This window comes from Dermacentor andersoni, chromosome 6, assembly GCF_023375885.2.
Source record: "Dermacentor andersoni chromosome 6, qqDerAnde1_hic_scaffold, whole genome shotgun sequence".
NCBI classification, from domain to species: Eukaryota; Metazoa; Arthropoda; class Arachnida; order Ixodida; family Ixodidae; genus Dermacentor; species Dermacentor andersoni.
The window spans coordinates 62,963,204-62,990,660 of record NC_092819.1 but is presented as its reverse complement, the minus strand read 5'-3'; the positions used below and the strand labels follow the sequence as shown (position 1 = coordinate 62,990,660).

The 27,457-nt window shown below is 50.8% G+C and overlaps 1 protein-coding gene across 2 annotated transcripts in view; it reads right to left on the bottom strand.

The window, feature by feature from the left end:
- Positions 1-27,457, bottom strand: part of LOC126522754 (uncharacterized) — a 690,505-nt gene that overhangs the window by 45,458 nt on the left and 617,590 nt on the right. For both annotated transcript variants that reach the window (XM_050171541.3, XM_072288756.1), the window contains one exon: positions 1,890-2,000. In XM_050171541.3, the coding sequence (XP_050027498.1) occupies positions 1,890-2,000 (111 nt within the window). The remainder of the gene's footprint in view (positions 1-1,889; positions 2,001-27,457) is intronic.

Sequence of the window (27,457 nt, the reverse complement as noted above, 5' to 3'; positions counted from 1 at the left end):
GCGAACTGATAAAACAGGGGCACACGTGCAAGCACACGTGCAAACACACGTGCAAACACATGCGCAAACACATGCGCAACCACATGCGCAACCACATGCGCAACCACAAGCGCAACCACAAGCGCAACCACAAGCGCAACCACAAGCGCAACCATAAGCGCAACCACATGCGCAAACATATGCGCAAACACATGCGCACACGCACACACACTGCCATATAGAGATAGAGCCTAGCCGCATGCATACGACGCCATACCACATCACAACACCACACCGCGTCCTATCGCGACACACCGCGCTACACTACACCACATCATGCCACATCACCCAGGCAAACAGACTCTAGAGTACGCGCATTTAAATACTCTAAGAGCGGTTCGGGTGGGGCAAAGTCATTCGAGGGTGCTGAAGTGAGAGCAGCCAACGCGTTAGAAAAATTGCTTCGAAGCAACGCGCCCAATTTAAAAGCGCAGTTAACTCCTCGGGTTTCGCGGCGATTACAGGGTCGCAGTACGAGCCCCCAAGAGAAGGGAGGGGGATCCGTCTCTCGGCTGTCCATACTAATTACGGGTCGACTCGTAATTCGCTCGTGGAAACAGCTCCGACGGCTACAGCATCGTGTACCCGCGCTCAACACAGCGCTGCAGGGAGGTTTCGAGCCGCGGAATTCGTAAATGAGCGGTTTTGAGAATAGGGCCTCTTCCACCGTTGCCCTCCTCCTCGCCCTTCTTTGAGGCCGAGGAGGCGTTGTTGTACAGACCCGGCCGCTGTTGTTGTTATAGGCGTACCGACGAAATGTGGTAATCACAGAAGCAAGCCTGGAAAAAAAAAAAGATCCCCCCCCCCCCCCCTCCCGTTCAATGACAGGCACACGCGTCCGTCATCCTGTGATGCCGCGAAGTGCCGCCACTCTTGTGCTGTGTCACGATGCGAGGGAACGTAAGGTGAATAAGCGGGGGAAATACATATATACAAAATGGAAATGGCACAAAACGCTATCGCGGCGCGAAAACCGGCTGCAAGTCGGGTGCCAAGTCTTCGCACCCGCCGCCTATTACTTCCTCCGTCTTTCTCATGCAGTTCTGCCGCTTCGTTCTCGTTCCTGATTCTTGCGTTCGTTCGCTTTCTTTGTCACGGCACCGGGACACAAGTGGTCGTCATCGGTTTGAGCCACGGTCGGGGAAGCACGTCATAGCCGGTGTACGCAATATTTGCGGTTCTCCACTCAGTTGCCATAGACTTCCCAAACCTTTCCCGTTTAGAACTAGTACTGATCGTGAAGCCCCCTTATCTGAAACACCTGGCGTGTCATATGTGCCTGAGAGATGTGCGATCACGCGAATTTTTACTTGCACTAGCAAGTCATATTATTGTCTTTAGTGGTATCGTGTTGGTCTCAATCATCTTGCGCGTCATATGTTTTAATCACATGAGAAACAAAAAAACAAAACGGGGGGAGGAAGGAAAATGATGCAAAGATGTCCACCGGTATCTTTGAGGCAACAGCCGTCATTCTCCAAAAGTATTCTAGATGGCGCCACAATACCACGCCAAAGCAAACACAGGCTTGGTTGGTTGAATATGCGCCACGATAGCGCAAAGTTGATGAATGCGCGCTCGAAGTGACGGCCGATGAGGAGTACATACGTCAGCGGCACCGTGTACAAAATATATGTGAGCTTGCTGTCGCGAACTATTTCGGTCGCAGTTTCATACAAAGGAGCCTTTTAGATTTTGTTTGTTTGTTTGTTCTCTTTTGGGTGTTATCGTAACGGTCGTCTAGGCAACCTAGTCTAGGCAACGGTCGTCTAGGCAAATATAGAATTTCAATTAATAAACAGCGGCAATAATCAGTTTGACAAAACATGCAAAGAGAAATGAGCACTCACGCTTTTTGCCTTCTGCGCCGCCTTGGTGAGGTCGTTGTAGTCTGGGTGGTGCTTGGGCGTAGCTGAGGCCAGCTGCGACAGATACTGCTCATACTGCAGCAGACGCTCCAACTGCAAGAAAATAAAGGAAGCGACCGATCAGAATGCGCAGAACGATCCCGCGAAACCAGAGCATATAGCACGAACATGATACGCGTCGCACGACACCGTCTCGAACGCCGTCAGGGGATCCGGACAAACCAGATCCCCAGCACAGTGACTGTCTCGCTCGTAGCGGACATTTGAGGACGCATTCTGTGACAACCAATTTCATATTCCGTTCGTCATTTTTTTAAAACCCGCCATACTGGGCTGTCGATCTCGGCCGTGAGGGAAGCTCGGCGGTACGTGCCCGAGCCACGTGACACGCGTCCGAGCCACATGTCACTTAATGATCGATGACGAAATGAAAAATGTGACTGAGCTTTGGAAAATATGCTCCATGTGACCGCAATTGCAACGATCCATTTCATTACCCAGAGTTTTATTCCCGACGCTATCAAATTCCACCATGTTGTCAAATTCCGCCTAGATGGCGTTTCGGGCTAATCAGAGAGGCCGTAGTAGCCCCGTGGGCCAGTGAGAACTGACGAGATCGCGAATGCGACAATATGGCGGAATTCGACAATCTTAAGATTAGCAGACAACGGCGGCCCGGCCAATAACTAAGCCAATCGCCCTCCCACAATGTACGGAACTGTGAAAGACAAAATTCTGCGAGTTCTGAAGCAAACTGCATCGTGCTCATTGCAGTCGGCGTCTCGCAGGACACGAAGACCAGCCAGTGCCGCAGCACCAGATACATTAACGAATTCAGAGAGTTCCACGAGACACGAGAAGCGGCCGCACGCGGCGCGCGTTGACAGCCCCGAAAAGGTCGCGCTCCACTCGGCGGCAATGCCAAGAGTCCGGAGTCGCTGGAGCAATCGACGGTCACGACGGAGCGCGGGCACGACAGCCCGGTGGATGCCGTCGTTAATTCGCTCGTCTCGTCGGCTTTCCGCCGACGTTGCCGGCGTAGCACGGCGCTCGCAGTGACGCCAAGTTCACGATTGCGCGTAAAAAATAAAAACAAACAAAAAGTGGCAGACGCATATGAGCACACAGGACGCGGGGCCGGGTGTTCAAGCACGAGTCGTCACGCCGTCCTTTCTTCCGGCGTATGAAGGCATAAGCGAATGAGAGATAGAGAGAGAGAGAGAGAGAGAGCTCCGCACGGCCTCGTTTTGCGTCGGCCGCCGCTGCTAGCGCGCGCAAATTCGTGTCGCCGACTCGGCCACGCCGAGAAGACTGCCCGCGACCATGCAGTCCCGCCGGCACGCTCGCCGTATGCGGTCGTGTCACGACAATCTTGTGCAATCAGTGTTCGTTGTCGGCGCCGCGGCGGTAGTGTGTATGTGTATTCGCCCGGGCGCGTTTTCCGAGCGCCTATGCCCCCACCAAGACGCGCGTGCGTCAAGACCACGACGCGTTGACTAGCCTTCCTCCTTTTACTATTACAGAAAGACAGAGGGACGCGCTAAAGGGCCTTGAGGAAGGCACAATGAAGACGCGACTCCATGCGTGTGTGATGACTGTCGTATGGCGTGTATGGCCTGTATGACAGTGTGGTTACCGCGGGCAAACGTTCTGCCCGTGAAAGCGCGGAGACAAACGAAGCCGGTCCTCGGCTTCGCCTCGTCGGGACAGCAGTTTGTCGGGACGACGCTCTTCAAAGCGCCGCGCAAACAGGAGGTTCGCGCTGTCGCAACATTGTGTATAGCAGCGAGGTGAGGCACGCGGCGTGTTTGCTCGTAATTAAAAGCTCCCCGCAGTGCTTCTCCATCATACGGCCGAGGGCCGTTTGTGGGAATGCTCGTCACCTCACGTTGCGGCATAGGTGTGTTTCGACGGGCGATGAACGACGATATACTCTAGCTTTAGCTTACCATGTGGCTTTCCACGGCAATATACACCCGAGTGCGCGTTTATGAAGAATGCTGTTCATCACTATGAGGGCCACCGCTTGACACGTGACTTTTGTTTCGGTCAAATCTGTACTGACGATACCTCTCGAGGATTCTTCGCCTAAACTACCCTATAATAAATTTTTTTCTCTATAGAATTTGCACTACAATCACTGCTGTAGATTCAAAAATTTTTTTTTCATATTCCTGAATCAATAATCAAATAAACTGAAACAATATCTACTCAGCGCGCCGTTTGCAAAGGCAAACACAAAGAGGAGAAGAAAAAAAAAAGGTATCGACTACCAACATTTCGCTAGCCTATATCAAGATACCTCATCAAGCGCATGACTACATCAAACAATTGCGGCGACAGCAAGATAATGCAAAAAAAAAAAAAAAAGAAAGGAGCTCACCGCGTCAAGCAGGGGGTCAGTCATCGGCGGTCTATTATATGCGCCGGGACGAAAATGATTTCCCTCCGCAGATTGCCTAATATACCCAGAACAATAGCATATGCAACCTATAGTTGCGATGTTTCCCAAAGCGAGCGGCGCTTCCTTGCCTGAATACGTGCATGACGAGGCAGACAATGCGCGACTGCATCTCATTAGTCTCCCATGCAGAGTAAGGGCGATGCCGGGCCTTTATGGAAACATCTGTAGCGCTGGCCTTGCTTGCATGTTAAGCTGGGATAGCACAAGAGATAGAGACAAACGTTGTATAAAAATGCGGGGTGGTTAACCAGAGGTAGTTCCGATTGGCTACCAGTACTGGAAAGTTGTGGCCTGACAACGCAACGCGTACAGTCAGTCAGTCGGACGTACCGTCGGCGAAAAAGGCTAAATAGTCGCCATTTCAGCCTCAAATTCAAATTTTAAGTGGACAGTAGCCTTTGCGATTAAACGACTGTGATTGCGATTAAACGAATGCATTAATAATGAGAAGCGCTTAACGAAGCAGAAATTCACATTCGTCGTAGAATTAGGGTCCCCTGAACTTTTATCGCCGACTGCGGGTATCACCGTCACCGTATGCCGGTAGTATACAAATATAAGCAGAGCGGGTGTGCACGTTTCATGACGCAATGATCAACTAAACAGCGGAGATTTCCTACTGATCGAAACGAAGAATCATTCCATTTATTTGTCCCGATGCAAACATTCACGATGTTTATTCTTCTTTCCCCATTTTTTTTTTTTTTTTTTGCGAACAATCACAATTTCACGATTTTTGCTGCTCCGATGAAAATTTTTCTGTTCTGGTTTCGTTTGCGTACAAAAGTACGCATCTCAGGAAGAAGAAAAAAAGCTTCTCCATGTTGTGAAGCCAGAAAAATCTGGCGCCCGCTTATACAGGCGCATATGTCTTGAGAGAGAGAGAGGGGGGATGAAGGAAAGGCAGAGATGTTAACCACACTGAGTCCAGTTTGCTACCCTACATGTGGGGAGGGGAATGGAGAGAGAGAAAGAGAGAGAGAGAGAAATGTATATGCGGCCATGCAGCAAGCGACGATAAAAACCATCATAGTTAGATTGCAAAATATTATGCTCATAATATAGGGAAACTATTTTACATCCGAGTAGCGGAAAGCAATCAGGAAGCGCGGCCCAATTACGGGGACCTTTATGGATCTGAAAATAGCGACACGCAAGCCCGATTGAAACCGCCACCGGGCCTGTCGGAGGAAAAGTGCACATTTGCTCGGCCCAGTTATGCCGATCGTCTAGACGGCCTACATCTGCAAGTTACGTCGGAGGAAACACAAGAAACGAAGCAACGGGCGCAAAACGGAAGCGCTGAGAAACCACAAGACCAGAGCACAAAGTGGGAAGCATGAAAACCGAGAACGAGAAGAGGCCAGGGCGGTAATTCTGCGACAATGCCGTTTTTGAAAACGGAAATAGGTCTATTTTATTATTATATTTCTTTTGCACGAAGGAAGACGGTGGGAATAAGGAGCGGATATAGAACTTCGCAGACACGCCATATAAGCACTGCAACCACGAAATCGAAAAAAAAAAGTAGACCCAGGAGCTTACGACACACGTGAAATGACTGTCCAGCTGGAGCCAAGCGCCAATCGGACCGCACCATGCACGTGTGTGCTATTTTGGGTGATTTTCTGCATGTTTCGACCACACGCCTGGAAACTTGGCATAACCATAGGAGGAACGGTCGCCCAGGTGACGAAGGAAGCAGACCAAGTGTTTCGTAAAAAGCCAACATCGAATAAGTCGAGGAAAGAAAGATGGTTCTCTTCAGGGAATCAAATTTGGGTCTAACTTGCAGACCGAGTAAGTTGCTCTACCAACTCGAAAAACCAGAAAGGGGAAAAAAAAAAAAAACAGCGCGGTGCCAGGTGTCTGTATACAATTCATTTATTTCGTAACGACTAATGAACTAAAATGTCTGCCGACTGAAAGCGCGAGAAGCTGACGCAGTACGAAAAACAAGATTAATTTCGAGAAAATTCCCAATTCATAAGTGATTTCGGGAAAGAAAGAAAGAAGAAGGTATCCTGACTGAACTAAGTGAATGATCAAACTTCGCAGAGGCTTCAGGGAACTCGTGAGTGCTGTGCTTTAGCATTAGATGGCGCTCCTGTGCGCCTTCGGCTATAGAGTTACTGTATATGCCACCAAAGATCCCTTTGCTAGCATATACAGCAACTCCACCGTCGGCGGCAAATGATGAGCGGCGTTCTTCTCACCGTCTTGCAGCCTTGCAGTGATATGCGCCGTAGTTCAATTTGTAGTATCTCCTTCGTCCCTTCATTGTTGGGAAACTCCATCGTCCGGCCCTTACTCTGTTCTGTCTCTTGCTTCCAACCGAAAACGGACCAGCCGGAGTCTTCACAGCACTATTGTACACAGCCTACTCATTACTGCGTAGGTTAATGTACCCGTATTCTAACTTGCTTCCCAGAAACTGCAGCGCGCGCAAATGATATAAAGCAAGCCGCTTCTCCGTGTATGAGACGTCGGAAACGCGAAAAGGCTCACATCACATTAATCTTCCCTTCTGGCAATCGTGTCGACAGTGCGGCTAAAAGAAGCTGTGGTGGACACGGGGAATCCTTTTGATATGCCTACGGTGGGAACTCAGTATACACGTAGTCCGCGAAAACGCCTGGGACGAACCAAGCGCGACTGCAGAAGCTACTACAAACTCGTAATAAAACTTGCCGTGTAGACTGCGTACAGATACGAGCAGGCAAGGCAGCTTCTACAGCTCCTTCTGGCGAATACATAATCACGGCGGCGGCAAGAGAGCTTACTCCACCACGGCGACCTGGAAAAAGCCAGGGTCATCGCTTCCAGGAACAGCCGCCCTCGAGATATCCGTGCGTCATTGGACGAGCGCGCGCGCGCGCGAGCAGGGGGAGAAACGTTTTGCCACCGCGGGTGAAGCCAGTGCAGCGATCGTCGATGCGGAAAGCGCAGCGCCGGCTCGGCACGGCGCGCATACGTGCATCTCGCCTCGCCGACGCCAACGCGTTTTCTGTACGATCGCGGCCGCGTTCCTCTCCAGCGAAGACGTGTGGAAGTGAGGGGGGGGGGGGGGGTTATAGTAGTGAGGCGAGTTTCGGGGCGTTGGGAGTGCGGCGCATGCGCCCGCGCGAAGAAACTGAGCCTGGCGTTTGTAAAAAAACCGGTGTATCTCGTAAGCGGGAGACGGGCGGCGGCAGACTGTGCTTGTACGCAAAAACGACGACGCAGAAAAGACGGCCGGTGGACGTTCGAATGTGGTAGTGTAGCTACATGGAAGAAGACAGAGCGGAAGCTCGCGTTAAGGGTGTCCGCTCCGCGTTCTTTTTTGTCTGCCCGGCAGCCGCTCAAGGCCGACGGGTGCGCAGAGTCAGGAGTTGCCCGTCACGTTGACGGAAAGCTCCTAGGTGGCCTACAGAAACACGCGGCGCGCGCACGCACGCACGCACGCACGCACGCACGCACACACACACACACACACACACACACACGCACACACACACACACACACACACACACACACACGCACACACACGCGCGGTCACTTGTGCATAATTTGACGAATTTTTGCGCTGTCTTCAAACGCGCCCCACCAAAAACGCCGACTCTGAGGAAAGTGTGAATGGGAGTAGAGACTTACGATGGAGAATATTGGGCGGCTCTTCTTTTTCGGCGCCAGACAAGAAGCTCCGAGAAACGGCTACTCATGCACAACGGCGCCCCTTTCGGGAAAAGGTCGCACAACTGTCTTTCACGTGCGACAGGGTGTTATAGTACACGCGGCGACAGCCCCCACGTCTGGATGAAGTAGTAAAACCGTTCATCATCACCTGTTGCCGGTTCGCGTATACCCTTTGACGTCCGGCCGCAAACGAGCCACCCCCCCATCAACGACGAAGATACCAAGCGTGGCACACACATCCAAGGACGGGACACGCTATAGCTGCCAGGAGACGTGGAAAACAACACCGTTTTCCACGCTCACGCCGACGTCACCCATGGCGCTTTCGGCATGCCGAATACGCTGCCGGCGACGCCTTTATCCGTCACTTTCACACCTAGCTCTCTTGACATGCTCGTGGAACGAACGAAGAGGACTCCGCCCAGAGCTGGCAGCACGGGCGGCCATGTCTGCGTACCACGGAGTCGCTCATCCTCTTCATGCGTGTATGCGCAAATCCGAAAGAAAAAGCAAACGAAATGCTTCGGCGCAGCTGAAATGACTGAATCATGAGAGTGCGCGCGTGCTTTTACAGCACCTTGCATACACAAGTTGCATGCATCGCTGCCAACGCTGAGAGGAAAACAACGACCATAACGATATTGCACATGATGTGAATGACAGAAAGAGAGAGTAATTTCATATCCTGAAATACAAGGATCCTTAAGTAATAATTTGAATTAACATATACGAAGTGGAAAGATTACTATCAGCCAAGTATGGGTGAAGCAGGGAACACAGAAGCATAGTTAACAAGTAAACATTGACTTAGGCAAGCAAATAATCAAGTGTGATGCGCAGTGAGACATTTTGCCCGAAATAGGCGCACCTTCGCTTCTTTCTTGGATATGAAAATGCGATCGAAATCTGCCGTCCAGTGTTGCCTTCCAACTGAAACATTCCAGCGTTGACGAAACACTTTGCTGTCGGAATTCGGATTACGCGTTTAAATCCGTTGCCGACTTGCTTGCTCGTTCCGATGTGCCACAATATGTACTCTATTACGACCGTGATAAGTGCATACACGAGCCCACGGCAGGGCACTGGGAGATTGGCGCTGAGAGTACTTAATGCATTGTACTTCACCTTGCAAACAAGCAAACCTGCTATCTCGCCTTGTATGAGACAAAACGATAGAAGCATCGTACAAGAATTCCACAGCTCTAAACGTAGCGCAACGTAAAAATGAACTGTTATAATGTTGCCGCATTGCACCCAGTTCGACTGTCTCACGGTGCGAAGCCAAACCGAGCTAACAGCCAAGACCCGATACACTAGAGAGAGGTATGGGCAGACGACAGGTCATTGACTTGCTGTTGATGGTTGAGTGCGTTGAATTGTAGCTCAGACGTTGATATCCAAGTACCCATAAGTTGCAACTCGGCGCTTACGTCGTCTAGTCCTTTCCACCGATAGTTATGATGAACGGTGATGATGATATGGGGCTCGACCCTTTTAAGTCGCTGCAACATATACGTTAAACGCAGCACATTCCGATAAAGTTAGATAAGGTAAAGTTAAATGCCTAATACAGCGCCCTGTGGTAATCGCCAAGAACGACTAGCCAAACTTGACGTCCTTCATGCCCCCTCCGCTATATTAACATGCTGCGCGCAACTATTCGCGTTCGCCACTCAGACTCCGCGGAGACGATCTCGTCCGCCCTCTCGCTGTGAGAGCACCTCGAAGGCGCGCGGCGGAAAGAATGCGTGGGCGTCGGAGACCGCAGAACGACACAGCATCGCCGCCGCATGGGATGGCACTGGCTTTCAGCCCGGCGCTGTCGACAGCTCCCGAGAGACGAGACGACGACGACGCCCAAAGGGAACGTCTCGGAGACTCTCTGCGGCGGCGGCGGGCGTGACGCGAAAGCTCCTTCACGCGTGCAAGTAACACGAGCCAGCCAGAGGCGAGTATCGCATGCCTGAAAGGCGTGCCTCGGGCCTGACGCTGGCGAGCGAACGCACGCAGCGTGTAATGCGCGCGCGTCTCACATGGGGAAGCCACGCACGCGTTCCGATCGTGACGCATCCGATCAGTGATGCGGCGGCGAGTGAAAGTGACTCCGAGTCGGTAGCAGCCGCATGTGTCGTCCTTTGAGGAACCATCGGCTTCTCGGCTTGACGCCGAGTGCCGCGCGCAGCGGACCAGGAAATGTGGCTTCGTGCGGGCGGCCCGTGACCGTAGTGAATGGTCCGCGAAAGAGGAGGACTGGCTCGATTGCACGAGCACTTCGGAGCTGTATACCGAACACGGCCTTCCTATAGCGTCAACGGAGAATGTCGATGACTCCGAAACGAAAAAAAAATAAAAATAAGAATGGTTTATTTTCCCCTTATTGCGACGTGATTTCGGTACCGATGCCCGGGTGTCGATCCGGCGTCTTCGGCGGCGATATTCTAGCAGCCAATGATCCTCAATCAGGAATATACAGTGATCTGCGGTTATACAGTTTTGACTGTCAGTCCTCGGCTCTTTTAGGGCCAGAATGTCAAGCAAGGAAAAGGCAAGTTGCGTGACAATAGAAGCCGTCCTGTGGCCTCTGATCCCGTCGTGACTGCACGTAATTATCCACGGCATGGAGACAAGCCCTGGTGGGTATACAGTAAAGTTGTCTTTCGATATGGGGCATATGTAGCAGGCGATGTGCTGTCATCTATACTGTATAACGAGGGGCACTACGGCAGACTGTTCGTAATTGAGGTGTCGTTGTGTGGTCCGTTATCTGCCCCAAGAGCACTCGCGAGACGGTGCAGCTATTATCTGGCTTCCGCGGGAAATGAAAGCGCACACCGACGCCGTCAGCCTTGCTTCAATTTATACGCTGCCAAACCGCCAAGCCACTCCGACTATCCAGATTTGGCCTGACGATCGAGAAACTCTGCAAGTAAAAGCTGAAGGCCGCGGGAGCCCCCATTTATGGCGCGGCAAAGGAAATTGGCCGCGATTAGACCACGTCGGAAAGGAATCGCCCCGTCGATACGGTTTTGGCCGTGTCTCTCGGCGCTGTAGAGAAAGCGGGATCTGGATACTGCGGATGAAGAGTATAGTATACACAAATAAACGCGCAGACTCGAGCGCACCGGCACATCGCGTCTAGCCAAGGATCTGGCGCCAAACTAGCTCGTTGCCCTAATGGCATCCGATCGACCTCGGTCGCATGGGACAGGTATATGTAGAGGGGGGGTTCCAAGGTCACCGGCGAATGCCGACCGTATGGCCAGCTGAGCCAGGCGGCTATTTGGAAGCCTTCGATACCAATATTGCGCGCTCGAAAGAGTAGAAAAAGAATGAAAAGAGAAAGAAAGAAAGAAAGAAAGAAAGAAAGAAAGAAAGACCAGATGAAAAACAACCAATGATAGGAGTGGCGAAAGCAGCAAGTGCTCCGCGGTGCATGTGGACCTATATCTGCTAGCAGAGGCCCTAGCCTAATACTCCTCATTACGCTTTTGAATCTCGAAAGTATACTTAGACGACACGTTGCTTTGGACATTTAACTTGCTTCAACTATCAAGCTCTGCTTTCTAAGCGCGGATAATGCAAACTGTTCGTGGGAGTAAGGCACTTAGTAGCTTTGAAACCACGCACACAAGCGTTCGCCAGGCCGGGACCGTGAGATGAAGATGGATGACCCTGAGCGGACTTATGCGATAGTGCAGTTTATGAGAGACTAAATTATTGGACAGTGGTCTGCTTCAACGATACGTCAGCTGCTATCTTGCTAAAGGTTTCTTCTTTTTTTTTCGCTTTCATTCCTTGTCCTGCGATCATCAATAAAACACCGCTGAACAACGTTTCAACGGATAGTATCGCTTGGATCTGGCCGCACCATTATCTGTCGTCAGCTGCCACCGTGCTCGTACGCCGAGCTCTGTCTGGGTGCAAGTTAAAGGAAACCCAGTTGGTCAAGGTTAATCCGGAGACCTCCAGCATGGCGTCCGGCGCCATGGTTCATTCGTTTCTCTTGGACGTTAAACTCCATCACTCAAACCATCTACCCGTCAGGTGAGCCTAAATTTTTCGGTGCAGTGAAATTAATCACCAGGGAGCAGTACAGCGTACGTGCCAAGAACGCCGGAACCTGTGCTTGGCACTGAAGGAGTGCGCTTGGGATGTTATGGAGGTTTTGAAGAGAATGCACAGAGTGTCCAAGGTTGCAGAAACTAAAAAAAAAAAAAAAGAAACAATATAGAATGGAAACACGAAAGCACGCCGCACGAGATCAAACGGCTAGCGTGCGATATGAGCGTCCTTGACGTCGAGATATCGCACCGGCGAGGGCGCGTACTAACGCACGAAGTGCTACAGCGAGAGCGCGCAATGCTGAGGAGCAACGCAGTGGGTGTGGAATCACGTTCAAGAACGCAGCGGCGACGTGCACCTATACGCGCGCCGTACAAAGTACATAACACGAGTGCGGGGCACGCCCACCAGTCCGTATTTACTATCGGTGAGACTCGAATAATACGAGTAATAAAGAAAAATAAACTCCTCAAAGGATGTATAATGGCTCGCGCATGATTAACGACCGCACGGAGTATATATACTATACATCGACGGTGCGGTCCACGCAGTTAGTATCGCACGACCCTTCTCCGCCTCCTTTCCACTTGAGCCTCCCTCCCTCGCCAGCTTGTATAGTGCACGCACATGGCGCAAGACAAATGGGAGAAGGTCTAATTATTTCGAAATCCATCCGGGGCGTTAGCCACTGCGGCAACCGGCGAACAGAACGTTCGCCGGATGCCTCGTTCGGCCAGTGCGTATAAGGGTGGCTTCGGTGCCGTGCTCTTGATGATGGCGATCCCAAGGTGAACCGCCGCGGCAGGAAGTATAAAGCTACAGACTCTCGGCGCGGGCAGAGGCGCAGCATGCACTGGTCTTCTGCGCGTATAAACAACACCCAGGGACGTCGAGATGCGATTCTCGATATAACTGGATTTCTAAGGCACCCGAGGAGCGTCTTTATGTGGTATGCAAAAAATAGAAGAGAGAGAGAGAGAGAGGGAGAGAAGACACACAATACTCGTAAAACAGTGGCTGCGTGCCGACATTTCCTGGCGTGGACCGGGTATATCTGCACAGATGCGCGTGCGAGCCGGCGACGTGAGAAGCGAAAGCGACATATATAAACAATTGCCCAAGAAGCGTAGCCATGGTTCTCTTTGAGGGGCGGGAAGCTGTGTTCAGCGTCTCTTTCTCCCTAGAGTGTTCGCAAAGGCAGATTTCAATAAAATGCGAGGTTCTCCAGGTACCGAAACGCACAGACAGACACTATAATCCCCTACACCCCTGGCGTTTCTAACCGCCGCCCGCCTACAGCGTGCTGCTGAAGACTAAGACGATAAACGGAGCTAGCTATTCGTAGTCAAAAAGTTGTGCGCGATGTGGACTTAAAAAACAAGCAAACAAACAAAGATAAACGTGTTTTCACGTGGCATGCGATGGCAAAACAGCGCAACGCTCTCATCCATTTCTTGTTGTTGTTGTTGTTGTTGTTGTTTTTTGTCTAAACTAAAATCTTCTGCATCTAGACTCGTTTCTACGCAGGAGACTAAAGTGTTCCAAGCAAATTAATAAAAAAAAAAACGTTTATAGAATGTTGGGAAATGTGTACGGGTCAGGAAAAGAGCACGCGTCAATAACAGACCCGATCGCGTGCGGTTCATCGTCCGCATACATAGGATGGCACAGCTTCGGAGTTCAAAGGGAAGGTTCGTTCGGAGACGAGCAGCTTTCCTCACGTCAACGCGGTCAGCTGGTCGGTTGGTTACGGGACTTCCTCTTACAAGCGCGCAGACATCAGAGAGGCCGCCGTTAAACACCGTCGCGAACGTCTCGTACACTTCTTGTTCGCGTTGGAGAAAGTGCACCGTATACCATGGGGCCGCAAAGGAAAGCAAAGGAAGAAATGGGGGTCAAAGAGCATACGCGGCCTACAAACAAGCTTCAAACCGGGCCGTGGGCATTCTGCAAAGACTTTTTCTTCGGCTTGCGATAGAGTCCGCCTGCATTCGGCACTCATATAACACCCAGAAAACCCACGCGGAGAACTGAGCGAAGCCAGAAAAAACGAAGCCGAAGGTCCACGAAAGGTCAGCTTCGGCACTCGCTTCTTTCAGGTCCCGGTCTAGAAGACGAGGAAGCTGGGCGGATTGGGAATGGATGAGGTCTTTGGGCCGTCAATCATAAACCACACGCGTCCGCCTATATATAGCGGTCACTCCCACGCACGCACGCACATACGCACAAACACGCACCCATGCACAAACAAGCGCATAGACACACACGTACGAGCCCGCACGCTCGTCACACGCACATGCGCACGTATAGTTCCAGCGCGTGGACAATGGTCATCTGCGTTTGCACGATATCGTTGAAAGCTGTCCGGGCGGCGTCGTGCAGGAGAATGCTCGACGCTGCTCGCTCACACGTGTGAGTCCAGCTGCAGCCGGCTATATGTATAGCTCGGCGGTCACTCAGTCAGCAGAACCCGTAGGACACGCTCGTGAGAGGAAGAAAAAATTAAGAAAAAGAAATAAAAGAGAGAAGCGCCGAAAGCACCGCTTCAACGCTGCTTCCGTGTAATTTTTTTTTGGAACGCCGCGCTAGGCTCCAGCCAGCGAGCGCTCAAGAAAAGCACGCAAGAAGCCGGGCTTTCTGAGGCAATGACGTTCCTCGCGCTTTTTTTTTTTTTTCCTCCAAAGAAAAAGCCATCGACCGTACGCGCGCCGCAGTACGACGCGGCTCCGCTTAGCCTTTCGCGTTTATGGATGGACGCACGCGGGCGCGCGGGTTATAGAGAAAAGACGTGCGTGCCTGCTTGGCGGCTTCGAAATCATGCACGCGTGCGCGCTTGCCTGCGACTCTGCGGACGGCGAGAAGTGTTACACGAGTACGAAGAGGAAATTACGGTAAGAAAGAGAATGAGGGGAAGGAAATAAAAAGAAGCGGGCGCGTAGTGCTTATAATCTATCTATCTATCTATCTATCTATCTATCTATCTATCTATCTATCTATCTATCTATCTATCTATCTATCTATCTATCTATCTATCTATCTATCTATCTATCTGTCTGTCTATCTATCTATCTGTCTGTCTGTCTGTCTGTCTGTCTGTCTGTCTGTCTGTCTGTCTGTCTGTCTGTCTGTCTGTCTGTCTGTCTGTCTGTCTGTCTGTCTGTCTGTCTGTCTGTCTGTCTGTCTGTCTGTCTGTCTGTCTGTCTGTCTGTCTGTCTGTCTGTCTGTCTGTCTGTCTGTCTGTCTGTCTGTCTGTCTGTCTGTCTGTCTGTCTGTCTGTCTGTCTGTCTGTCTGTCTGTCTGTCTGTCTGTCTGTCTGTCTGTCTGTCTGTCTGTCTGTCTGTCTGTCTGTCTGTCTGTCTGTCTGTCTGTCTGTCTGTCTGTCTGTCTGTCTGTCTGTCTGTCTGTCTGTCTGTCTGTCTGTCTGTCTGTCTGTCTGTCTGTCTGTCTGTCTGTCTGTCTGTCTGTCTGTCTGTCTGTCTGTCTGTCTGTCTGTCTGTCTGTCTGTCTGTCTGTCTGTCTGTCTGTCTGTCTGTCTGTCTGTCTGTCTGTCTGTCTGTCTGTCTGTCTGTCTGTCTGTCTGTCTGTCTGTCTGTCTGTCTGTCTGTCTGTCTGTCTGTCTGTCTGTCTGTCTGTCTGTCTGTCTGTCTGTCTGTCTGTCTGTCTGTCTGTCTGTCTGTCTGTCTGTCTGTCTGTCTGTCTGTCTGTCTGTCTGTCTGTCTGTCTGTCTGTCTGTCTGTCTGTCTGTCTGTCTGTCTGTCTGTCTGTCTGTCTGTCTGTCTGTCTGTCTGTCTGTCTGTCTGTCTGTCTGTCTGTCTGTCTGTCTGTCTGTCTGTCTGTCTGTCTGTCTGTCTGTCTGTCTGTCTGTCTGTCTGTCTGTCTGTCTGTCTGTCTGTCTGTCTGTCTGTCTGTCTGTCTGTCTGTCTGTCTGTCTGTCTGTCTGTCTGTCTGTCTGTCTGTCTGTCTGTCTGTCTGTCTGTCTGTCTGTCTGTCTGTCTGTCTGTCTGTCTGTCTGTCTGTCTGTCTGTCTGTCTGTCTGTCTGTCTGTCTGTCTGTCTGTCTGTCTGTCTGTCTGTCTGTCTGTCTGTCTGTCTGTCTGTCTGTCTGTCTGTCTGTCTGTCTGTCTGTCTGTCTGTCTGTCTGTCTGTCTGTCTGTCTGTCTGTCTGTCTGTCTGTCTGTCTGTCTGTCTGTCTGTCTGTCTGTCTGTCTGTCTGTCTGTCTGTCTGTCTGTCTGTCTGTCTGTCTGTCTGTCTGTCTGTCTGTCTGTCTGTCTGTCTGTCTGTCTGTCTGTCTGTCTGTCTGTCTGTCTGTCTGTCTGTCTGTCTGTCTGTGCGCGTGCGTGAGTGTCTGTCCATGTCATTCTGCTCGCTGGAATCGCCTCGAATAGGACACTTGCGAACTCAGGTTGTGCAATATGACTCAGTGCCCGCACATAATATGCGTCAGGGTTATGTCTATACATTTGTCGTCCCTCTTTCTCTGCCTCTCTCTGAGCCCCGCACCTGCGATGATCACCGTCTGCAAAGACCGTTTCGATGCTTCATCCTCCCTCCTTTTTTTTCTCGCTGAAATCCAATCATACGCCTTCAATTGTGACCCGTAAAGCGTTCCTTTACCCGTCGGATCGGGCGCGCACTGAAGCACAAATACACGGTAGAGGCGCAGAATCAGACACGCAGTCAATCTGTCATTCGCCGAAAAGCATGCGCTGTCGAAGCTGTATGCTTGTAACGAACCTTGACGAAAAAAAAAAAATACTGACAACAATCAAATGCATCTATCCCACATACACTTTCCTTCAACGTTACGGCGCGAGCGTTTATCATGCGCGTTGAAATGATGGAGGAAAGAAAAGAAAGAGGAAAAAGAAATGAAAAGCACAAAATAAGTGCTGCGAAACGTACGATGCAGGCAGGCAGCTGCTGGAGGTCGTCTCGATTTCGCTTTATTCGCGGTGCATATTACAATCAAACTGACCTATCCTGCTGTCTTGCATTTATTTATCTTTTTCTTTCACATTTTCTTTTACCGCACCTGGAACATCTTCAGGAAATTATTGATTGACGCGTACTGCAAGAGTCAAGCTAATTCTTTCCGTTGAACGCAGAGACTAAATGTGTTGAATGGCGTGCTTTCACCTCTCAGGTGAGCTCCGAAGTAACTAAAAACGCATGCGAAAAAGAAATAACTATCACTTGCACAAACTATCACAAAATAAACAAGAACGGTCGCGCTCCGTGCATTGGGTGCACGTCAAAAAACTACAGGTGGTCAAAAATTTACCCGCATCCTCTCTCCCCTACACGGCGTCCCTCTGAACCCACAGTGCAGTTTCGGAACATTAAACACCACAACTTATTATTTTTAAATTACATTCGTATAGCTTAGTAAGACGACGTTACCAGCCCTCCTGTTCCCGCAAACGCGATCCGGTGTTCTGTAGTACGCGCTGCTTTGGCACACCTATACTTCTATACTTCTATACTATACTATACTATACTATACTATACTATACTATACTATACTATACTATACTATACTATACTTCTATACTTCAGGTTGCGCTGTTGGAAACAGCGCAACCTGAAGAAATGGGCCATACACATGCAGCGCTCAAGACAAACCGCGGAACGCGGCCAAGGCGAGTTCTTCCGCGTTACATTGGATCTCTGTTGACTCCTTGGTCAACGCCACCAAGAAAAACCAGACGCACGCGTCTATATGGTTGCAGTCTATAATGGCGCGCACGTGCTCGGCTCAGATACAATGTGCTGCGCGCTCCTTTCATTAACGCAGTTCAAGGAAGACCGGCTCTAGACTATACGGAGACCACATACACTAGCTATTCGACGTAAACCGGATCCACGCCGAGGAAGCGGCGAAACGCAAAAAAACAACGCGCGCAGTGCGGGCAGACGGGGGGAGGCTGCGCTGTCTCATAGTTGCATCCAAGCACAAAGCTTCGTTAATTTGGCCTGCTAGTAAACAAGGCTGCAAGGACATATGTACGCGCCTCACTGTGTGCTGATAAACGTTGGGGCCGCCGGCTTATCATGGCTAGAGGTAGCTGCTGATGGCACTGCACAGAAAAAGAACTATTGTATACGTTAGAATACCTGCGTGCATTCGTCCTTCGTCCTAACTACCTTCTTTCACTGTCTACCGGCTGCCAGTATAAGCACCTTCTTTTTCTCTCTTTAAAGATATGCGGAAAGTTTGGGCATTAAAAGAGCCGGTTATCTCAAAGTCTTATCCAAGAAAGGCGAACATTTAAAGAAACGCAATGAAATAATAGAAAAGAAATGTTTTAGAACGAGTCTACAACGAAATAACAAAACAATAACGACGCAAGTCTATAGGCAACGGAGAAATATACATAGAAGAAAAAAAGGTTTTAAGAATACAAGAACTACACAAGCATGAACAGGTCATGAGAACAAGGAGAACATCGAAAACGCCCATACACTACTGTTCACGAGAAAATCTCGTAAATTCATGCGAGCGAATCCCCGTTTCTTGGGCAACGACCACTTTGTCATTCAGTCAGACCCGCTGGGAAGATGCGAAGGAGGAAAAGAAAAATCAGCCTAATTTACCTGTTGCGTGTCCTCGAGCCCCCACCGTACCGACAGCAAAGGAACAGACGCGGCTAGGTTAAGCGACGTAAATTACGCTTCGCCGGGAAGCAAGAAAGATTGCGGAGATAAAGCGAGTACCTTATTGCGTGCGACTGGCTCAGGACTGGGTCAAACGGATTCGCTGCGCGCGCGCGCTGGACATCGGTAGCCGGGACCGAGTCTTCTGATCATCGCGTGAGCCAAGGAGGACGTGGCGCCCGTCTCTCGTCCTTCTTCTCTTTCGCTCGCTCGCATTTTGCAAGGGCAAGACGACAAGCAGTTGTAGGCATCGCCTCTTCCCTTCCGTCACGATGGCGCTCTTACCCCAAAATCTCTCACGACATACATACACACACCGGCGTTGCATGTATATGGCTGACGCTTCAGGGAGGAGATCACGGCCGCCGCCGCCGCATCTTTTCGCGGAATTGCGGACCTCCGCAGACAATTACGGGTACGGCATCGTCATCGTTCTTCGGAATCTATCCACAGCGCAAAAGCGTGTGTTACAGTGAACCACGCACTTTCTCCCTTCTGTCCGTGGGATAGGCAGCGGGTGACCCGGATCATCATTATTCATGGGCCTATCGTTATCCATTGTACGAAAGGGTGGGGGGAGGGGGGGACGAGCCTCTCCCAATAGAACTTGTACCGTACCATGTATAACGCTAGCAATGCCTTGCCTCCTATGCCCTCATCTCTCTAGTCGTTTTACTTCTGCGTCCTCTCCTGTCCATAAATGTGCACACCTTCCGTGCCTTTTAACCACTTGCAGCCTGTTTGGTGCATCTAGTTTCCTGACAAAGTCCATATCATTTTCCCGATTTTCAGTTAGAAAACCTTACATTTATGTTTTGTCGCTTATCCCTGCTGCTCCTTTTTTTTTTTATCCCCGAGCGCAACGACCGCAATGCCCCTTTTCTTAGTTCCTTGCACTTTCTTTATGCTCCAAGGTGCCTACGTAAGACATCACGTGTCCGCCAGACGGGGAAGCACTAGCGACACGTGCGGGGGACTTAAAATTTCTACAGAAAGTGACAGGGCCGTCGGTATTACTCGGCTGACAGTACAGAAAGCGAGTGACGGCCTCCCTCACTTGTCCCGAAAGAGCAATGTCTGGCCCCTGAGCTTCTGCAAAGAAACACCAGAAATACTCTCTCTCTCTCTCTCTCTCTCTCTCTCTCTCTGACAGCTCCGCAGTTGCCCATGTCAGGATCGCCATCACGAACCAGAACATAATCGCTCGACGATTGCCCGTTTCTTACACGCCATCTGGGCTATTTGGGAAGCCATAAGGGCGTCATTGGAAGCCTCGGCACCTGCTCCATGGTGAATGTTGCCGTGTGATCGTTACGTGACCGCACGAGAATGCCGCAGCGACCTGCACAAAAGGAAGCCGCGGAGTGCATACATGAGACCACGCGCGTGCGTGAAGGTTATGCCGCGCATTGTTTTCTGTAGGAACGCCTTTCAAGAGCCGCGCGCAAAGAGAAGGAGGGGGTCGGTAAGTGAGGTGCTACACACCCACGTTCGTTTGTCACATTGTGCGCGGTTTCATTTGAACCTCCATGCTTCGCTCACGTACACGTTCATGTACAAGGCATGAGGCAATTGTTTCACCTTCCCCACGTTGCCGCTTCTTCACTGCTGAAGCGAGCTGCAGAACGCTTCTGTATGCGCATGCGAGTCCGTTTACGTTCCCCACGCCGGAATTACCGGTTGGAAGCGTCAGAGGAAGAAAAAAAAAAAGGAAACGAGAACGGCAGGACTCCAACACAAGCGAGATAAATACGGGTGACTGAAGGGGCTTTCCCTCCAACACCCGTCGAGCACAGAAAGACTCACATTCGTCCAGCAAGCGTCCCGCGTCGCTCTTGAGTTGACGCATCGATCTCCCTTGTCTCGTCGCGAAGCACGCAAAGCGCGAGGAGCGACAGCGGCAGGAATAATCGCCATTGTTTCTGACGTCCCGACACAAACGCCTGCGCGCACCCTCTTATTCCGTTTCTTCTTCGCCTTCCCCCATCGGTCATTCCGAACCGGGGTGACTCCTATACACCAACCTACACTGCGCTCGCGTCGCCGCAGTCGTTCATATGCACGCACGCGCGGCTTCTCGCGGAAGCCGGGCGGATGCCTTTTCTCTCGACCTCTCCTTCGTCCGTGGAATACGCCGACGACCCCGGAGGTGGCGTGTGGCATGCTTCTCTCTGACTGACCGACCCCTCCCTGCAGCTTCGGCTTTCTCTTTCTCGTGCACCGCCGCTCCCAGTTCGTTTCACTGGCCGTGAAACACACACAGAGCCATCGCGCGGCCAGTCAGTCAGTCGCCAGCGTTTCAGGTGGGCGCACCGCTGCCCTCGTGCACTCGCCATTCCCCGCATGCCGGGAGGACGGACGCACGGACAGACAGACAGACAGACAGACAGACGGATGGACGGACGGACGACGGATGGATAGACGTCCAAGCGCGCGCGTCGGTGCGCCCGTTGTATAATTCTGGGGTTGCACTCGGCCCATCATCCTTCCCGCGGCCCACTCGCAAAACATCACTCTCACTGCTTCTCCGCGCGCGGGAAGGCGCTCATTCCGGAATGCGCTCGCGCTTCTTTGCCGGTGGATCAGTGCTCGCACGAGGTAGCGCTGCCTCCACCCCGTGCCGGCTCCCTCGCTACGGCGGCTGTTGAGCGCCTGTAGTATTATGTACGGTGTATAGGCCGGGGTGGCCGGACTCGCCGTGATTCTTTGACCTCCCGTGTCTTTTCTCGCTCGTCTTTGAACGTCGATTTCGCATTACGCAATGCCACTATTTGTAGCCTCGCTTCCACTTCTTTTCTCCTGAATATGCCTTCCCCGCGCGATCGTTTTCTTGGCCGGAATAGAAAAGTTATTCTTAGGCACGCTGAACGTGAGTGATCGTGATATCCTGAACGTGCGCGCGCTGGCAGGACAGGACGTCTTACGATATTCTCACGTTAGAGGAAAATGGCACACAAAGATGGCGTGAGGCCACTCGTCATAGCTATCGCTCTCTATGCAGCTGCCGTGCATGCACACTACCGACAAGCGCAGTGATCATTCTAAACAAAAGAACGCAATTGTAGAAGTTTATACAACTGCATTCAGAACAATAGGTCAATTCGTTGCGTTAGATTGAACACCACACATCGCTCAGCGGCACGAGGCGTTGGAACTGGAAAGAATGTAATAATTCGGTATGCTTCACGCGTCACAGCAAACGTGCCTCGTTCACAAAACCGAGAACACAGTTCGTGGGCTGCTGATCACTCAGGCCACGACAGCATGGTTAAGATCGCGGAGGGAGAAAATCTGAGGACGGCATGCTATACACCACCAGCGCTAAGGCTGTGAGGTGAGATTAAGCAATGACATCAAACGATGAAAAATACGTAAAAAACAACAAGAAGAAGAAGAGGAAGGAGCGCGGTGATACAGAACGCCGAACTTTTCGCGCTTGCTTGTCACGACATCCGTGCTTGGATATGACAGTTGTTTCTTCGGCCACTAGTCGACGGCAGCACGTGACGGACCGAGTCACCGGGAGCTTTTTCTGGCGTTACTATACAGGGCGCGTACACGAGGGCGGCCTTTCTTTCCCTAAATACTGCCTTGTTGACCGGTTGGACACAAAACTGATGCTCTTGCACTATGGCTATGTTGCAACGACACGACATATGCAACAAACCCTCGCGGCCTCATACTCCCGCTCTGAAAAGGTCCACTGCCACCGGAGGCAAAAATACGACGGTAAGCCGGAAAAAGGTCGACGGTCAGCGCACGCGCCGGTGGACAGATGATCCATGACGGAACGCTCGCGCGGTGCCACGCAATTATATGCGACCGAAGATGGAACGGGAGCAGCTGGCACGGAACCGCGCGGAGTGGCTGCTGCTAAGGATGGCCCGCGTCCATCTCCGCACACGCGAAGCAAGGATGGAACGCGAGCTGCCACAGGGACGATACCCATCCGGGGCACAGGGGCGTGCCATGCGGAATTTCAAAGCAAGAGGCGCGTTTCACGTGTGGTATACAGAGTCGCGCTGGTCGGTGGGTCGGTCGGTCGGTCGGCTGTCAGTTCGATCGGTCAGTGCACCTCTCGTTTTGCGTGCAGGTCAAAGCATCGCGGATGGCACTTGCGAGAGCGATAGCGAACTGGTGCATTCGTCCTCGGCGTGTCGTACGTACATTCACTTTCACTTGACTGTCTTAGCTTGGAAGCAACGAGCCAGCGCCATTGCATTGACGGTGAAAAAAAATTAAAAATTAAATTATGGGGTTTTACGTGCCAAAACCACTTTCTGATTATGAGGCACGCCGTAGTGGAGGACTCCGGAAATTTCGACCACCTGGGGTTCTTTAACGTGCACCTAAATCTAAGTACACGGGTGTTTTCGCATTTCGCCCCCATCGAAATGCGGCCGCCGTGACCGGGATTCATTGACGGTGAGACGGGGGCTCACAATATATGCGAAAAGCGATACCTCCTTTTTTTTTTTTCCAAGATAGAATACAAATCGCTACGTACTTATATGCTATAGGTACAAATCGTTTTGGCCGAGTACTTCGTGTACACTTACATACACGTCGGACGTGCTTAATTCGAACGATCTCTGCGAGGTAAAGTAGAAGCCTAAACTAACAGAAAGCTGCCGCAGCGTGAGACAAGGAAATTATAGAGCGAGCACGAAGCAGAACTTCAAGAAACGCGCTTAGAGGTGCGCACAACAAAACAAAATCGAGAACAGCAAAAGAAGGCCCGGCGACATCAGACTGATCTATTTCACCGTGTCAGCACTGTCCATCTATAGCGAACAAGCACACCGCCGGGCGTAGAATACTTCGGCGGCCCGCTCAACAGCATGCAGTTTTAATTAAATGCTAAAGCCTTCTTTAATCACGGTGCATTCCGGAAAAAGGGCCCTTGGAGAGCGGAAGTCACACCTGCTTTGCCCAATAACAGAGTAACGCTTGTCATACAACAACTGTCAAAAAGCTTCCGTCAGTGCGTACGTGGCAAAGTTTTGACGCAGTCCGAAGCAATTAGAGCCACCGGCAAAGAAATACTGCGCGACCGTCCTTCGCCGCGATTAAGTTTGATCACCGCGTCCGGCGCCAGCTCCGGCCTCCTTCACCGCTCGAGAGTGCACACGAGTAACAGCGTCAGGCGCGGCTGCAAACCGGTGATTCTCGTATCTGTTCTGCGCCTTGGGACATAATTCGACCTCATCTGACAACGGACGGAAGCGTTCGAAGGCGACAAAGGCCCCTGCGGAGCCCTGGCCGGCTTCAGCACTAGAAAACGCACACAGTAACAAGCGCTTGGCAGGAATTCAAGGCTGTGCGCGCACTCCGGAAGGAACATTATTTTCAGTCATTGTCCCAGCGTTGTGTCTCTGCTGGAGGCCCCCTTCGCGCTTTGTCAATTAAGCTGATGCCTGTCTTTCAATTTAGAGAAACTCCAGACTTGATGTGGAGAGAACATGCCCGTCACCAATGGCGAGAGGCAGCGCGAAGCGTATATATACTGTGACGGAAGTGTGATCAAATTGGTTGCGCTTTCTGCTAAAAGGAAGGCCTGAAGTTTCACCAATGTCGCAACAACTCACTAATGAAAAGTTTACTTTTCTAATGTGACCAGGATGAACTGGCACCATTCACTATAGTGCAGCAATCTACTGACATAGACATGCAAATGATAATAATATAAGAAATGCTGCCAGGAAGCCAGGGAAATGAAAGAATGCCTCGTTTCCGGCAACGATACTAATGACGCTTATTTACTGCAGCATAAGTTTGTACTAAAGTAGCGGCTGCGTAAGTATATTCTTAAGCTAAATACATGTTATTGTTATGAACAAATAAGACATATGCGCCCCATTTTGAACTTTCGTTGTTTTTTCTGTTTGTTATTGTTTTGTTGTTGTCGGGGCGCTGTTTCTCGAAACTCGTTATGCACAGAGAAAGTATAAAAAGTTAGCAGATTTCAACGTCAACGAAACCTATACCGATAACTGATACGAATCTGTAATGCAAGAATTTTCTATCATTAGCGAGGCGCCGGCCCTATATACTTGATTAAAGAAAAAAGCAACAGTAATGACAACAAGGTAAACTAATGTAAACTATGATCGAAAGCGTAAACCATGGTACTACGGACATCAAACTGCGTGAACCATACACGGTACCATCGAACTGAAGAGGAAATGTGAGACCGAAGTCATCAGAGCTCTTCTTGATGTCTCCGGTTACGAAAAGAGACCCGTGTTTGAGCGAATGTCTCGTAAATGAAGAAGTACCGTTAATGGAACATCTTGACTTCGCAGGCGCATCAGTATTTAACCGTTCAACGATATTTTTTTGTGCAGTACGTATACGGCACAGACAAATAAAACAGTTTGATTCAGGAACGAATGGCATCGGGCGAAAAACGTCGGACCGATTACGAATGGCATAGGAAAAGGACAATATACATAAACAGGCGCTGTCGGAGCGATTCAGGGTCACCTCTCCAATGCAAGTCGCTGGGACGAAGAAGCTCTCCTCTTGTGCGTGGTACGCACACATTCCGTTTGCCTCAATGCGGCAAGCAACCAAGCGATGCAGTGCGTAGGCGTACAGATTAAGAACATCATTCGACGCACGCGCAGCGCGGCCTACGCGGTGTCCGGCGAAGTCCGCCACCTGTAGCACAGATTCAACGCAGCAACTCAGAAGAGAAAAGAGACGAAGAAATATAGAGGAAAACAGAACTCTCAGGGAACAGAACGCAGGCGCTGATGCCAGCGGATAACTCTGATCCTCTGGCGAATGTGAACCGCGAGTACACAACACTACCCCACTACCGATCGAGAGGTTGCTTGTCTTTGCCGACTCGCCGCCAATGCGATAGTATACGGCTTCCGGTGATAAGGAGGGCGTTGCTTGATCCAGAAACCACCTGACGGCATTCTAGAGCTCTATACGACAAGCGCCGTTACGTGACTGCGGTTTCAATCGTGTAAACGAGCAGTATACGCTGTAGCTCTATTTACGCCGCGCGCTCGAACTTGCACGAAAGCGTGGAGTGCTTCTCTTACGTCTGCCTGTCCAACGCATGCCGTTCGTATCTGGAATAAACCTGAAGTCTGGGACAAACGCAGAAGCTTTTGCAACGCTTACGCGACCCAAAGAAACTATCATTTCTGCAATACGCCGATGTCTGGTCTTATCAATTAAAAGTTACACATAGGATCAATGAGAATTAAGGCGAGAAACACCGTTCTTCGGGTCCCTTTAAACAGCGAACACAGGCCGGTAATGTAGCGATTCATTTCGCTCAATTATATATATTCCTTCCTCACCGTTTCACGACAGGCCAATAGCGGTGACAATGTGTGCGGAGCGCCGCTCGAACCACTAACGAAGCGAGAAAAAAAATGGAATAGCATCGGAATGGAATCGTCACATTATCGCCGACCATATTTTCGCCCTATACCATTATGCATAGAGCCCACAGACGCGGGGTCTCGGTCAAAACAACCGAGGCGTGCACAGTTCGCGACAACTTTGATGCCTTACGACGACAGATAAAAACTCACTCTGCATTCCGCAGCGAAAGGGCATCGTAAAGTCCGGCAAATGACGGCACCTCCTTTGGTCCTTTACGACGCTGCAAAGCGCTCCCTCGGCGAGAAACCGCTGGCGCCAGGTGACATCGTGCTGCGAGCCGCATGCAGCGAGCGCTATAGCTACTCTTCTTGTTTGCAGAGACGGGCTACAGAGGTATGCGAAGCGCGCCTGTCCATTGTTCGGGCCATAACAGTCGCTATCAACCTGCGGTTTCGACGGAGAGGAAAGGAGACGAGGAGGACCGACGATGCAAACAACAAGAACGGACTGGACTCCATACGTCGGGAAAACTGCGCAACCGTGTGTACTCGGTCTCTCAGCAATTGCGTGCAGTGCCGTGGAGCCTAGGACTCGCGCCAACCGTGTTTCGGAATAGGGAGGACGGCGCGTCTATTATGATGAGCACCATTGATCCTGGTGTGAAGCTTCAGTTCAGTCAAAGTCGCGTGGTGGGCGACCAGAGGCCCACAACGTAGGACTTCTCTGGTCTGGTTGTGCTGAGGCGACCCAAAGCTTTCACTGTACTGCAAGGAGTTAGCAACATGACGTAAAGGAAACGTAAGTGATCATTACGGGGCATACTTTTTTGAATAGCGTCGTCATAAAACAACAACAACAAAAACAATTATGTAGTTTACCGCGCTTCAGTTAAATATATTCGTCACAACAGAACTGCTGTGATGTCTTCGTATGCCTCAGAACCCACTTTCGATAACACACGAGGAGCTCATACAAAATTGCTTGCCTGCCCAAAACTATTACACGAGCGCATACGCATTGCTTCATATCGCCTGTTTACGCGACGTGAACGGTACATATGAGAGGGAGAGAGAGAAACGAAAAGGGAAAGTTAGGGAGGTTAACCAAGGACGTTCCCGGATGACCACCCTACACTTGGGGAGGGGAAAGGGGCAGAATAGGTAATAAGGAGAGAGAAGAAAATAAAAAGTCAGTCATTCACAGAGTCAGTTGCAGAGGAATATCCACTGTCACAAGCGGTCGTACACATGGCACATGGCATACATATACATTCGTTTAAAAGATTTAAAACAACGTTACTGACTGGCCCGAAACTCGCGCGCTGGCCGACGACAAGAAGCTCGA